Source organism: Borostomias antarcticus (genome assembly GCF_949987555.1).
Source record: "Borostomias antarcticus genome assembly, chromosome: 23".
NCBI classification, from domain to species: Eukaryota; Metazoa; Chordata; class Actinopteri; order Stomiiformes; family Stomiidae; genus Borostomias; species Borostomias antarcticus.
The window spans coordinates 10,758,343-10,773,367 of NC_140256.1; the positions used below are offsets into that span (position 1 = coordinate 10,758,343).

Here is a 15,025-nt window from a genome sequence, read left to right on the forward strand (position 1 = left end):
CACATGAGGAGTACCTTCAGCCACAGGGTCCTCCCTCCCAGGTGCAAAACAGAGCGGTTCAGGCATCCCTTTGTGCCAGCCATCAGACTCTATAACAGTGTCTGAGCGCACCCCCCCACCCCCCTCCAACGCAGGGTTATTATCGTAAACGAAAACAAAGCGAAAAACGAAACTAGATGTGAAAAAACATTTTCGTAAACTGAAATAAAAATAAAAACGAGTCTTAAACAAAAAACTAAAACTAACTAAAACTGTATTGTGTGTTTACAAAACGAACGAAAATAAAATAAAATAATCGACAAAATGTCTTTCGTTTTCGTCTTTAGGTTACGGCAGGCCTATACATTTATTTAATTTTTTTTTATCTGATCGATTGTTCCGCATAGCATGGAAGCCTAGGCGACGGAGACCATGGCGGCGAGATTAGGGAGGAAGCGCCATAGCCCAATTTGGGATTATTTTGAGCATGACAGCGTGACAAACCGAAGCAAATGCCTGTGTATAGTAGAAGGTGACAAAGTGTGTGGGTCGTTCATCAAAGGTAAAAATCCCACAAACCTGAAAGTACATTTGAAAAGCTATCACAGTAAGGCTAACGAGGCTTACCTCGAAAAGGCCAGGGAGAGCGGGCCGTCCCCCTCCCGCACAGCAGAAGCTAACCCAAGGCCAGAGTCAGACGCGAGCATGGAGCACGACGGAACCATCCAGAAAACACTCCAGCAGTGCTTCCAACAACGGCGAGGCAATAGCTACTGGTCAGTAAATACGCAGGAACACAGGAAGCGGGAGGAAGCATTGGTGCACATGTTTATCGAGACTGGGATGTCTACGCGACTGTGCGAGTCGACTGCCTTCAGAAAGTTCAGCACTTCACTTGAACCAAAGTTCAAAACACCTGGAGCTGCAAGAGTCAACAACCTTATCGGGGGCAAGATGGATACAGCAAAACAGAAACTGAAAGAGATCGTAAGAGATGCGAGGAAGCTGACACTATGTGTAGATGGTTGGAGCAAGAGAGGATTAACAGCGTCTTTCATGGGTGTGTCAGCTTGTTTTTACCATCCTCCCGGAGGCCAAGTTCACCATGCTCTGCTCAACGTGCACCGACTGGAGCACCCACACACCGGAGATTCCATTGCACGCTGCATTGATCAGACATTAGATGCATGGGGTATAGAAGAAGACAAGGTGCTGCTCATTGTGACAGATAACGGCTCCAACATAGTCAAGGCCATGCACCTTCTTAGGGACAGAAGGCGAGAGCAAGCGCTCAGCCAGGATCAACCAACAGTCGCTGAAGATGGCGAGGATGGATTGATGGAGTCAGACTCCGAGTCGGAGGAAGATTCGGAGGGCGAGGAGAATGGAGGTCTCGGTGAGTAGGCCTATAGTATTAGTGAAATATGTTTTTTGTCTTAATAATGTACGATTTTATTTTGGATAGCCTATAAAATGTCGCATTGTCATTGTCAACACACATAACGTCACGCGCTACGTGCCCATTAGTCTCTGCTTTAACACTAGATAAGATCATAAGAATCCCATTTATAATTTTCATACTCATTTTATTGTAAATATTGTATAGCTGTTTTGTCTATGTAAAGCACTTTGAGTAGGCTACTGTACCTTAAAAGCGCTATATAAATCAAATGCATTATTATTATTATTATTATTAAGCGCAGAGGGTGGGTCACATTTGCCCAGGTGAACACTGTCGACACACATAACGTCACTCGCTACGTGCCCATCAGTCTCTGCTTTAATTAGTGCATGTGCACAGTTGAAAAGTAAAAAATGTGTCATTCCATTCCACATGAACTATGAATGACACAGCTGTGTCAAAACAAAGTGAAGTAAATTAGAGCTTTTGTTACTGGGCGTCTTGTAGTAGCCTATGGGTTATAATCAACTGCGCCACCTTTTGGTTGTTCTTTTTATGACAGGCAGTCAAGAAGATGGGAGATTGACTTTGTTGCCATTCAATAATAATAATAATAATAATAATGCATTTGATTTATACAGCGCTTTTCAAGGTTCTCAAAGCGCTTTACATATAGTATACCAAAGCCAAGAGGGACACACAAACTAGAAATTTAGTTAATTTCTAGTTCATAAATGTTTTTGATTCAGTCAAATGCATGGCTCAAGTTGGATTGTAACTGTTTAGGTATTTTTGTGCATTTAAAATTTTATTGTTACATTTTGTTTGTCTTTTTTCTATTTTTGTTTTGCTCAGAGCTTGAACTGCCAGACCATGGGGAGAACAACAAGTTCCAGAGGATGCCATGCCTGGCCCACACCCTTCAGCTTGTACTGAAAGATGCCATGAAGCACCCAAGTGCTGATGCAGTCATCACGAGAGCAAGGAGGCTGGTACACGCTGTGAGGAAATCATCAGTGGCAAATGAAGAAATGATGAAGAAGTGTGGCAAAACTCTGATCCGGGATTGTAGCACACGCTGGAACAGCACCTTTGATATGTTGAAAAGACTGCTGGAGACCAAAGCTGAACTAAACCAAGTACTTGAGGACTTGGGCATCGACACACTTCTCACAAGCGATTGGGCTAAGCTGGAGAACCTTAACAACCTGCTTGAGCCCTTTGCCATCCACACAGACCAGCTTCAGAGTGACAGCCAGTCACTCTCACAAGTAGTGCCATGCCTCCTCAACCTTGAGGCACACCTGATGACGACTGGTGTTGGGAAACAGTTAGCTCAAGTGCTGCTGAAATCCTTGCGGGAACGTTTCGCTTGCATGCTTAACCCTGATTCCACACAGTTTGATGCTACACCAGCAGCTGCCTGCCTAATGGATCCAGGTGTTTCGCTTATCCTTCAGTCACCAGACACAGTGCTACTGAGGAGGGCAGCACAATCCCATGTGCTGAGCCTGGCAGCTCAGTATAACCCAGCAACTGCCTCTCAGCATGATGCTGCCACTGGAAGTGGCCAGGCCACTCAATCTTCAACAGGAGCCTCTCCTTCTGTCCTTCAGAAATACCGCTTCCTTGCATCCCGTATAGAGGTCAACACATCATCCACAAATGAGCCTGTGAACAATAGTGTGTTGACTGAAATGAAAAAGTATGTCAACGATGTCAAACAGGGTGTGTTTAATGAGACACCATTGCAGTTCTGGAGATCAAGAGAAGCTGTCTATCCAAAGCTTGCCCCTGTGGCACAGGATCTGGTTAGTGCCCCTGCCTCTCAAGCCTTTGTGGAGCGAATCTTCAGTGTGTGTGGACTGCTCTCATCTGGGCTGAGAAACAGAACGACAACATCTCTCGAGCAGCGTGTGTTCCTGAAGATCAACAAGAAGTTGTTGCTTGACTGAAGGACACCTATCTCTCTTTCTACTCCGCCACACACACACAAACACACACACACACACACACACACACACACACAACACGCAGACAGACATGCATACTCATAGGTTGTAAGTGAGTGTTTAAGAGACTTTGTTCAGTGCGAGTTCATATTGTTTGCTCCATATAGGAGTTGTTCTGTTGATAACGGTGGACACCCCACTTTAACTACGTTATGAACACTGAGTGAGTGTATTCTTTTGGTTCTTGCTCCGGGCTTACCATTGAGATTGAGCTTATTTCACCTTAATAAATGTGCCGTTTTGGCTTTCTGTGACTGCTGCCTCTGAGTTGTGTGATTGGGGTCAATTACAGACCATAACAGACAATCATTAACACACACGTCACGTATACAAAGGAAATATGTTTAAAGGTTGTTTAAAACCTTTGTTTTTTATGTCAGTATTTCTGGATGTACAGTTCTTTACAATACTGATTTAAAAAATTTAGAATTTGTTGCGTAAAATACTTTTTCTGACCTTCGTGAATCTCACCCCTTTACAAAACTAAAACTAATACTGAAACTAATAAAAACTAAACTAAAACTAAGCATTTTCAAAAAATAGAAACTAAACTAAACTAGAAAACCAGCTTTGAAAACTAACTAAAACTAAACTGGAATGGAAAAAAAAAGTCAAAACTAAACGAAAATAAAAACTAATGAAAAATGCAAAACTATTATAACCTTGCTCCAACGTCACCATGTACAGAATATGTATATATTAGACATATCTGTACAGATTGTATGTATGTAAATATTCTATATTTTATATGATATAGATGTTTTTTTGTACTCTTCTATGTCTATTCTTTATTCTGATGTATAATCTGTTCTCTGATCTATTCTGTATAGTAGCTGCAGTAACGCCCAAATCCCCCCAGGGATTATTTAAATTAATCAGATTTTATCTTATTGTCAGAGTCAGCCTGTCAGTAACTAACAGGAAAATGAGTCATAGACAAATGTGGGGGAACGATGAGGTGATGGTTCTTCTAGAAATATGGGCTGACGGATAGACCCATGTGATCGGTTGGACAAGATGGCGGCGTAGAACCTCGCACTCTGCCAAACTTTCCTACTTATTCGTATTTTATCCCTTCAAAGTGATCTGAATTAATTCTAGTTTGTTGACGCGCTACCACAAACTATGAGTACTGACGTTAAAGGCAAAAAGGACACTCGATCAACCTCCGCAGCAATGAACACAGCTGTGACTACTGCCGAACTGGTGATTCAATTACTAGAACCGCGTCTGAAGGAGATATAAGGTCAGATGAAAAGTTCAGACAATAAGTTAGAATCTAAGCTAGATGCTTTACAGGTGCAGTTAACATTGTTTACAAATTCCACTGCTGAAAACAATGCTGCAATTAAGGCACTGAAAAACGACAGCTGGAAATGCAAAGAGCATTGAGAAACACGAAGAACGGTTGCAGAGACTGGAGACCAAACTAGCGGACTTGGAGGACAGAAACAGGCGCTGTAACATTCGCCTTGTAGGGCTGAAGGAAGGTGTGCAGGGCTCGAACGTGGTCCAGTATCTCAATAGAACCCTATTGGGGTGGTTCCCATCTCTTGAGAGCGAGCTGGAAGTCATGCAAGCTCACAGGATTTACAATGGTCGGGACACAAGGGACAGACCTCGCACCCTGATTTTCAGCTCCCTGCGCTACACAACGAGAGACGCTTTTCTCCCGGCTGCCAGGAAGAAACCCCCCTCTGTAGACAGCAAACAACTAAGATTCTACCCTGACTATAGCGCCCACACACTTCAACGTCGCCGGGCCTTCTCTCGGGCACTGGGCCCTTCTCTATCCAGCTAAACTGAGGGTGAAGAATGGATCGGATAACCACGACTTTGAAGACCCAAGAGTAGCTGAGGACTTTCTCAATCAGCTAACCTGACCAGGTACAAGAACTATTGAGACTGAACAATTGAGCCTGATATGTTCTGCCTGAACCGAGTATACAGTAGACTATCAGGCTTCAACCTGTTATTTCTGCTATTGGGCAGAGTAAGTAACTTGGTTTGACTTTCTTGTTTTTTTTCTTTCTTTTTCTCTTTTTTTTATTATCTCTTCTGTCTTTGGTAGACTATGTGAAGGGATAAACAGTGTTATACATTTGTATATTATTGGGAAGTATGAGCAGAGGCTCTGCAGCTCGCCCCAAGCCATCCATGATCACGGGTTATAGTTATGGGGAGGGGGGAGGGAGTTTAGGCCCACGCACCCTTGCACGGGGTGGGTGCTGGGCAAGGAAGGGGAGGGTTTTTTTTTAGGGTGGGAAGGGGAATGGGACCTGATGGGACAGTATTACACAGCCACTCAACATTTGAATCTACTGCTAAGAAAGAATACTGACATTGCTCTTCTAAAGGAGACACACTTGCTGACTAGGGCTGGGTATCGTTCAAAGTTTTTCGATACAATATATTTTTCGATACCTTGAGTTTGATACCGATACCAAAACGATGCAGCCAGATGGCGCTTCAACACCACTCTTCTAGAAAATGAGGAATTTAGGTCTCAGTTCATAAAAAAACTATCTGAGTTTTTAGAGTTTAACGTGGGCTCTGTGGACGATAATAGAATATTATGGGATGCTGTGAAGGGTCTCATAAGGAGCAATTCTACAGTATTTGCCTCTAACCTTCACAAGGCACAATCTACAAGGCTACAGAAATTGGAGGACGAATTTGAACATCTGGCTCTGCCTGCAGGCTTCTCAGAACACTTGGCTATGAAATACGAATTGGTCAAAAGGGAGATAAATGCTATCTTGAAACAAAGATCAGAATTTCTTATTCACAGAACGAGACAACTTTATTATTTTCAAAGTTCTAGACCAAGTCACCTACTAGCCATGACAATTAGGTCAAATGACGGGGATATTACCACAGACCCTTTACAAATCAATGAAACCTTTAGAACATTTTCTATCAATCAGATGCAGCTCTTAACAAGGACAAGTGTGATGCCTTCCTGTCTAGTTTAAACCTTCCTAAGTTATCGGAGGGAGACGCTAATATCTTAGCAGAGATCATCTCTCTGCGTGAACTAAAAGATGCAGTATCCAGCATGCAGAAAGGGAAATCGCCAGGAATGGATGGAATACCTCCTGAGTTTCCAGTGTCCAATGCAACAAATAAAATAAAAAAATGTGATCACATGGGCTGACGATAATATTTCACAGCTGCTTGTGGAAACACATTGCTACTCTTGCACTTTGGCTTTAGCACTAGATTATGCTTTTAGTCACCGGTTTAGAAGGGAGAAGCACTTGTGTTCTGGCAAGTAGTACACTAACTACCTACATTAAATGCAATTATTGTGAGTCACTTTGGATAAAAGTGTCTGCTAAATCACTGTAATGTAATGTAACACAAGAATAAAGAGGTCTTCAAATTATTCAGTGATAAGCTGGAAAAAGGGCAATTGAGTGCACAGACATAAATGTGTGTGATGTTCCACCGAAAAGTGGTAGGCTTGGCTCGGGGGACAAAAAACACAAATTCACATGGTTTGACGACCTGGATAGAATCCTGGGTACAAGACCAATGAGCAACCCCAAAAATGTGGTTGAGTCCTACTAGTTTTTGTGAGAGAATGAAAAGCTCCTTCAGGCCAAAAGCCTTGTCCTTCATGACCACATGTTTCAGACGAAGGACTTTGTGGATAATGGAAACAAGCAGCTTGTTTTGTTAGACAACCAAATACCGTCACATCTCAGTGAACGGCAGAGACTGTTTAAACTGGTATTGACAGAGAACAATGGCTTTTACAAACCCACACCATTGAGAGAACACATGTTTATAGAGTAGGTTGACAATCAGAATCAGTTTTATTGCCAGGTAGTTTTTACACATACTGTACTAGTAATTTGTTCTGTCAGTTGGTGCATAACACTGATGGGTAGACAACATTAGACAGGGTGCAAGGACTAGACGGAACAGTGCAAAATCACAAAACAGTGCGCACCAACGCTGGAATGATAGTTATATTGACCCCAGGAGGTGGATCTATATATATATATATACATCCCTGGTGGATACTGCCCTCAGCCTAGTCCTGACCTGCCATTTCCTCCGCATGCACTGTCTGCAGCCATCCACACATACTGTAACCACTGCAGCCATCCACACATACTGTAATATGATAGCTGTCATGGAATGTTTCCGCACATTTTTGCCCAGCCAGGCATGAAACAATGATGTTTATGTACCCATGGGGAATATGCAAATAATTCAGTGGTTTAGCAATCGTCTTGGCTGAGGATGTGTCTGGCAATGAGGAGCTCTGTTGGCTATAGGGAAAGAGAGGATTTTCAATTTCCCATCCCTTTTTTGCAAGGAACCACACTTGACATTTTTCCGTTCCAATTTAAGGGGCGTCTTTGAGGAGGGTAAGCCTCCGAAAATCAGCTTCTTTTTTTCCTTTATTGATTTGGAAAACAGCAGCAGGACGATAGAGGCTTCAGGGTAATTAATGCATTTGCTTGTGGATGGAGCTGTAGAAATCCACTACTTATTATTGATAGGAAGATTTTAAATAAGATAAGATTCAATTTTATTGTTCAGCCAAGGTTGGAAATTTGTCTTTGGTCCTCAACACAATTGGTACAATAAATAAATAAACAGCATACTCACTCACATTCCACAATAATACAGTACATATTTTACAGTAGATAAGCATACATTACAGCTACAGTATATACTTCATACAACTGTTTACCTAGCTATATTGAGGAGGTTGATAGCACTAGGGTCTAGTGTGGACCCAAGGCCTGAACGTAGCAAAAGGTACAGATGTGGGAAGTTAGAAATGTCACATGCTGCAGCATTTCACCTTCGCGGTATTTGGCAAGGAAATCCCGTTGGAAATCTCGTGGGATTTCAGACGGGTGTTATTTCGTTTTAGTGATGCACCACCGCCAGGTGGCGTCTTTGAGTAGATTTAGCAGGCTGGGCTCAGTGTTTTTCTCCTATAGTCTACGAATGAAGCATCATTAAGTTTCACATTCTTTAATTTAAATGCTCTGTTGTAAAGCACTTTGAGCTGAACTTATCTGTATGAAAGGTGCTATACAAATAACGTTTAATTGTTATTATTACCTTGTTCTCAAACACATGTTTTCTCCATCTGGATGTAATTTAATTATAACGAACACCTATATCTAGGCCTACAGTAGCCTATCTATCTCGGTAACTGACGTCGGGTCAAGACGTGGTGGCTGTTAGGTCAAATGCGCAAAATAACAGTATTGTAAATATATTTGTTAGTAAAGATGTGGTGAACGTGGGGGTTTTGCGTTTTGTTTCTGAAACGCATTCAACTGGTAGGCTACTCGTAAACCCCGGAAGTAAATTTGAAGACGGGGCACAAGCTAATGTAGCCAAGTCTGAGCGCAGTAAAAAATAAGCTTGATCGACTTGTGGATCCATACAAAATTGACATAGTCGCCATGAGTAAAGATCACTCATTGCCAATCATATCCGGACATTAACTATCTTGTGCATAGATAGCGGCAGGTTTGACAGTGAGTGCGTGCACATGCACAATATACACAATATTTTGTTATTTGAATGATCTTGAATATATATATATATTCAAGATCATTCAAATAAGAAAATATCGTGTATGTTTTTATTTATTTATACCGGCCGCCAGCCGTTCCATGAACGGCTATAGGGAATGCGCAGTTTCGCGCTGGCTACAGCCTATTATATGCACAGTTTCGCGCTACGTAGGCTATTATAAATAAGTATTATTCATTGGGGGAGCTTGGACTCGCTGGGGACTGGTGGAGAGACGCAGAGCCTCCCCAGACGCGACATCCTCCAGTTGGCCTAGTTCCATATGAGAACACTCCTCGGTCCAATTCCGTATAGTAGATCAGCCTGTGTCCACGTAGTTGCTAGCTAACTGGTGTGTAGGGGAGAACCGGGTCAAAAGTTGCACTTTTTGGTTTGATTCCATTTACTCCGAAATTAATAGAGATAGAGATTCCACATTTTATGACAAACAACTTGCACGTCCTTCACTATTATCAACTGTAATGTTCGTGCTAGGATATAAGAGGGCGCGAAAGGAGCGCAATATGCCTGATGGTCTCAGGGCTAAAGAGACTGCGCGTCGTTTTCCTCACCCTAACTATTGGCATGCTATCAATGAAAGAAAATACATTGTAAATAAACATGGTTTTAGGCTATTGTTTTTATGTAGGCCTATAGGTTAAGCTATTTGTGTTCATAAGGTAACGTCATTGTAAACGAAAGTAGCCTATAGCCTATAATCCACTTGACTGGAACCAGGGGGTTTGACAAAAGTTAAGAGGCAAAATAATTTGTCTTGCACGACTTGCTCGCACGAAACTTGAAAGCTATGTTATCATGTAGCCAGTAGATATGCTAAGAAAATTGCATATGTTTGCAAACTAAAACAAGTGAACACAATTTTACAATCGAAAAATGCTTATGAGACCATTATTTTACTTATATAGGGCAAAAGTGGTTTCTCTTCCTGCTTCTGCCTAAGCCCTCCACAATACCACAACACAACGGTGTCATGTTTTACCGAAGGAGAAGTGAAGAAGACGGTAGCTATCAGTAGCTAAAGCAGTTAGCTAATGTAAAGATCATTCCTCTAGCTGCTTTGCTGCTAATGCGAGTTCGTCTCCGTTCCTGCCCGAGAAACAGAAGTTGAACTAATAGCATCAAAATCAAAATAGCTACAGGAATCATCGTTGTAAAGTTAGCTATCTGCTTTTTAGCCAGAGACAGCTACCGTTAATATTATGGAAGCTGCTGTCGTGAGCTAACTTGCTATCACGGTCTTATCGTGCAGCTTCACAGCCTGCTATTAGCAGACAGCACTAAAGTTGACAAAATCACACTTGCACATCATTAGAATTCCAACCATTTATATGGGATTTATCATTCAACTAAACATGGAACCTGAATACTACCTGATATTTCAACCTGCTGCCACCAGTGATCGGCGCGTCTGCTTGTTTGAGTCATGAATGTCTTACGCAGTTACATTCCATGTAGTGTCCCAAAACTGTTAAATCATTCCCCATGTAGTTCACTATGAGTCGCACTCAATACATCCATGGTAATAGGGAATAGGGAGTGAGTGAACCATTTCAAACACATCTCTGGTCATCTCCGTTAGCCATCTTACTCGTCCTGATGCCATGTTCCATATGAGAACACTCAGTTAGCCTAATGTATTAAACTTCTACTTGTCCCGACAGTTAACAGATATAGACCCGGCGACAGTTACAGAGATATAAACTATAAATAGATAGGCTTTGTTCGTAATAATTAAATTACAACCAGACAGAGAACAGAGAGTTTGAGAACGGTAGGCTCATCTAATGTGCGCGATGAGCTACAGCAATGGGTCAATGAGTGGTATTACTGCGCCCCTATGGGCAGGCGAGCGGTGGTGCGGAATGCCGTAAAGCGCCTGTTAGAATACCGCGGGTCAAGTTACATTCTTATGTTCCCACATCTGTATGTGTTTTAAAAGAAAGTAAAGTCTCTGGCACACCTGAATCAAGTCTCAGTGACAGGTGCGTAGGCGGAGTACTGTACATACACAAAAATGTCTCACAGAAAGTTTACCCCATTCATACCGTTGGTGTAAAAACAACAGTCGCACCAAAGTTGAGTACTTGTACTTGACCATGAGGACCATCCTCTGCATGGTGTGCTCAGTGGTCTGAGCAGCTTGTTTAGTGCTGCTATTACCAAAGTGCTCTACTGAGCGCTTTAGGAAATCCTTTGTGCCGTTGGCCATTAGGCTACTTAACAGTACACATGGGCGGTATGTATAGGCCACTTGAGAGGGTTTTTTATTTTCTATATTGCAGATTGTTGTTTTAGTGACTGTACATTGGGTTCTTAGTGATTGTGTTTTAGCATTTTCTTGATGCCCCGGAGGAATGCGACTTGGGAATGTAAATGTCTGTTGTGTGTGTGTGTGTGTATGTTGCACTTCGTAAGTGTTTTTTTGTTGTATTTTTTGTATTTTATGCGATGATGACTATTTAAATTTCCTCCTTGGAGGATCAATAAAGTAATCAATCAAAGTGTATACGTCCATTCAGGCAATAGACAGCGAGTGCAGAAAATGTGCAAAATGCGCCCCCGGGAGAACATTTTTAACATTGTTAATTTAAATGCATCAATTTGGCGCACTTTGAGAGCAAAATCAAGAAGCCATAGCAATTTAGTCATCGGACCACATTTGGTTATGAAAGGGGATGGCAAAGAAATAGTCATACACAAATCATGGTAAACGAGACGGGACTTTAAAGGAATAGTAAAAGGAAAATGCATGTTTAGCCCTGTTTTAGGGTTACTTCTGATCATATACAGTTGGACTCCACTTATCCGAACCCAACGGGACCGAAGGTCGTTCGTATCTCTGAAATGTCCGGATGACTGAAACTTATGTTAAAATGCACCAAATTCAATAAGTGGTATACTTGTTCCATATAGACTCATAATAGACCGATAAATAACCTTAATTACTTGTGAAAATGCATCAAAATTGCAATCAAATAGCCAACTAAACTCATACAGCCTAGCCTATAATAGACCTACAGTAGCCTATAATAAAATAACCGAATTTCCAATTGAGTGCGTGCTTTGATCAAATACAGTACTTTATTCTCAAATGAGGCGTACGCTGCATCGATAGACTACTGTATTTGTAGAACAAAATGTATAGCCTAAAAACAACCCAACATTAGAACAATTAGAGCAAATTATAATCAATAAATAAATAAATGAAATGACAGACAAGTTGTCGTGTCTTAGGCTATTGTAGCCTAAAAGAAAGTCTCTAAAACAACCGATGTAGGCTAACGTGGCCTAGGCTGTAGGCTATTATTTAACAAATACAGTAGGTCTAGTATTGTATAGGCTAATCTACATGCTCACAACACGTCTGTGTTCCTGAAGTCCATTAACTGGGAACGAAAAATGACTCGATGCTGCTTCAGGTTGCTGACGCGCTTTCTGGCTACCAAGGAATGCAGCTCTCGCGCAGCAGACTCGTTTGCGTTTTATGCTCGACATTAGAGTAACAAAGAAATGAAACGTGACAGTAGGCTACAGCCTACAGGCAACATGTAGGTCTACATACAGTTCTGTTTTTATTCACAGTAGGATACAGTACTGTAATGAAAATCCCACCAGTAACCAGATAGCAGGCAAAAAAAAACAAAAATTTAAGCCTGTCCGGTAGACCGGGAGGTTCGGATCTCTGAAGTTCGGATGAGTGGGGTCCTACTGTACAATGATTCAGATCAAAACGTTGACAAAGCTAGCATTTTCGAGAAAGTTGATAATTGCTCTACCACCGTTTTGGTCATACAATGGATGGGCATCTTGAAAATCATTCAAAAAACATGTTAAACTCTCAATTTCAAAGACAAGAAATGATATCATGGTGGAGGTGAGAAAACCGAAGTGAAACATCACAGAGGACGCCAGAAAAAGAAAAAAGACAATCTGATAACGTTACGACAGTACGACAGTGCACTTACTCGCAGAGCCTGTGGGGACGCAGTTCCGAGAAAACCAGAGAAAACGCTATGTATTGCTTTAAAGTCGATTTCCGTGCCTTCATTCCATGCCTTCTTTCACTGAAAGTAAGCGCAAAAATCAAGTGTTATTTGGATTTGTATGGGTAAGCCAGGCTTATCCTGGCTTATAGGAGCAATCGCCACTGTTGATAACCAAAATTTTGCAGCTATGGCGGGACAGATGCATCCATAGCAGACCGCGCGGCATGGATGAATTAAGGTATGGGAAACACTGAATTTTGTCTCCATGACTGTGAATATTTCACTTTATGAAGTTTGAATATGTTTTCAGGCGAGAAAGTAACCATGTAGATTCCCAAAATATGTCCAGTTTATCAAAATAGCCAGTTTATATATCTGATCTGACATTTGTTTTCCTCTTCTGAAGGCTAACGTTAGCTAGGCTACATTAGTTAGCTAGGCTATGTCAGTTACCTAGATACCTGTGGGGTTTGACAGAAATGTTGGAACAAATAGGTAAACAAGTTGTAAAATGATTTGGGGACCAATATCTTTAGCTAGCTACGTAGTTAAAGTAATTAGCTTACTATATTGTTGTCTTTACAAAAAAACAAACTTGTTCTTTCATCTGAAGCTAGGACCATTCATGATGGCTACAGCTAGTCAAATACTAGGCTAACATATTAGACAAGCATTTATTTGTGAACACGTTAGCTGGCCAGCATAACAACCAGTTTGTTGGCTTTTCATTTTGACAACTGATGTTCTGTTACACAGAAAATACTTTTTCCAGAATGATACTTAAGTGATGATTGACCGACAGGTATTTAGCGACATGACATCATGACGTTCTTACGCATTGTTTCCTTGGAAGTCTGTCTCAATCCAGACTCCTTTCCAGGCAACTTCAGACAAAAACACTGCCTCCAAAGGATACTGCCTCGCTAGACAGCAAGGCAGCAGCCTACCATTTGGGATACAGCCGATGTTTCAGCCACATGACCTTCTAAACAGATTCCATTAAGCAAGTGAAGACTGTTTCTGTTTCCTCGCTATGCTGTAGAAACGTTGGCGATACAGTTGTTTTAACACAAATGGTATGAATGGGGTAAACTTCTGAGACATTTTATTTTTTCTTGGAAGACTTTTCTAAACAAATCAAACTCCAGGATAAAAGCACCTAAACTACATAAAGTTTAAAAAACTGTCAATCTACAGTTATCTGATGTTCAAATAATATATATTGATAACACTCTGTTATCATTGTATTCGTATTGCATGCTCCGGAACTGGTTCTCCAAAGACAGATAACTTTCCCAACAAATCATGAGTTTGCCTACGTGGAACTTAAAATGGAATGTTATGTTGATGATAGAGCTCTTATGTTGATTACTGGGCACAACCGGACACAGACGGATACAGCTGACAGACAGATTTTAGCTTCGGTCCCTTTCTGTTTATATCAACAGGAAGCCTGTTAGTCCGCTGGCGGTTCAGCAAAGCATTATGGGTGGAAAACAACTGCCTCCGGAGACTACAGTAGTTTCAAACCTGGGATGCTTGGATTACAGGGCAGGTGCTCTTATACTCTCGGCTATCCCCAGTCAGCCACCTTGTTCAGTGTTTTGTATTTTTTTGCGTTTTTTTTTTTCACACAATGTGCCTCCTCAGAGAATGTATACAAATCTGTTCATATGAAACACATTAAACGATCCATTCATATCACAAATCATCCATTCATATAGTTCACATATTTCTCAATTACAAAGGCATGACATCAGCACATTATGCTCAGTTCATGATAATTGGCAGTAAAAAGTCAAAAGAAGTTCAGCAGCTTGAATTGTTCCATATCCCACATTATGCAGATTAATTCCTATTGCAGACACATTGCAGACATATTCCTTTCTCTCTTACTGCGTTCTGTATTTGAGATGAGGCTCAACCAGCTCAGTATTCAGAAACAGAACATCCCACATGGACCCGTCACAGACAGGAATAATTCTCTGGTCATCAGCTGTTCATATATCATTCATGGCAAGGACAAGAACACAACTTAATATTCATACAACTTGGGCTGCACGAACCATGCC

At 41.4% G+C, this 15,025-nt stretch overlaps 1 protein-coding gene across 1 annotated transcript; it reads left to right on the top strand.

Annotated features, from left to right (window-relative positions):
- Positions 1-684: 684 nt before the first annotated feature.
- LOC311324379 (zinc finger BED domain-containing protein 4-like) lies at positions 685-3,336 on the top strand (the record flags this gene model as incomplete). Its single annotated transcript, XM_084456840.1, has 2 exons — positions 685-1,375; positions 2,237-3,336. 2 exons carry the CDS (start codon positions 685-687, stop codon positions 3,334-3,336), a joined length of 1,791 nt encoding a protein of 596 aa, XP_084312966.1.
- Positions 3,337-15,025: the final 11,689 nt, after the last annotated feature.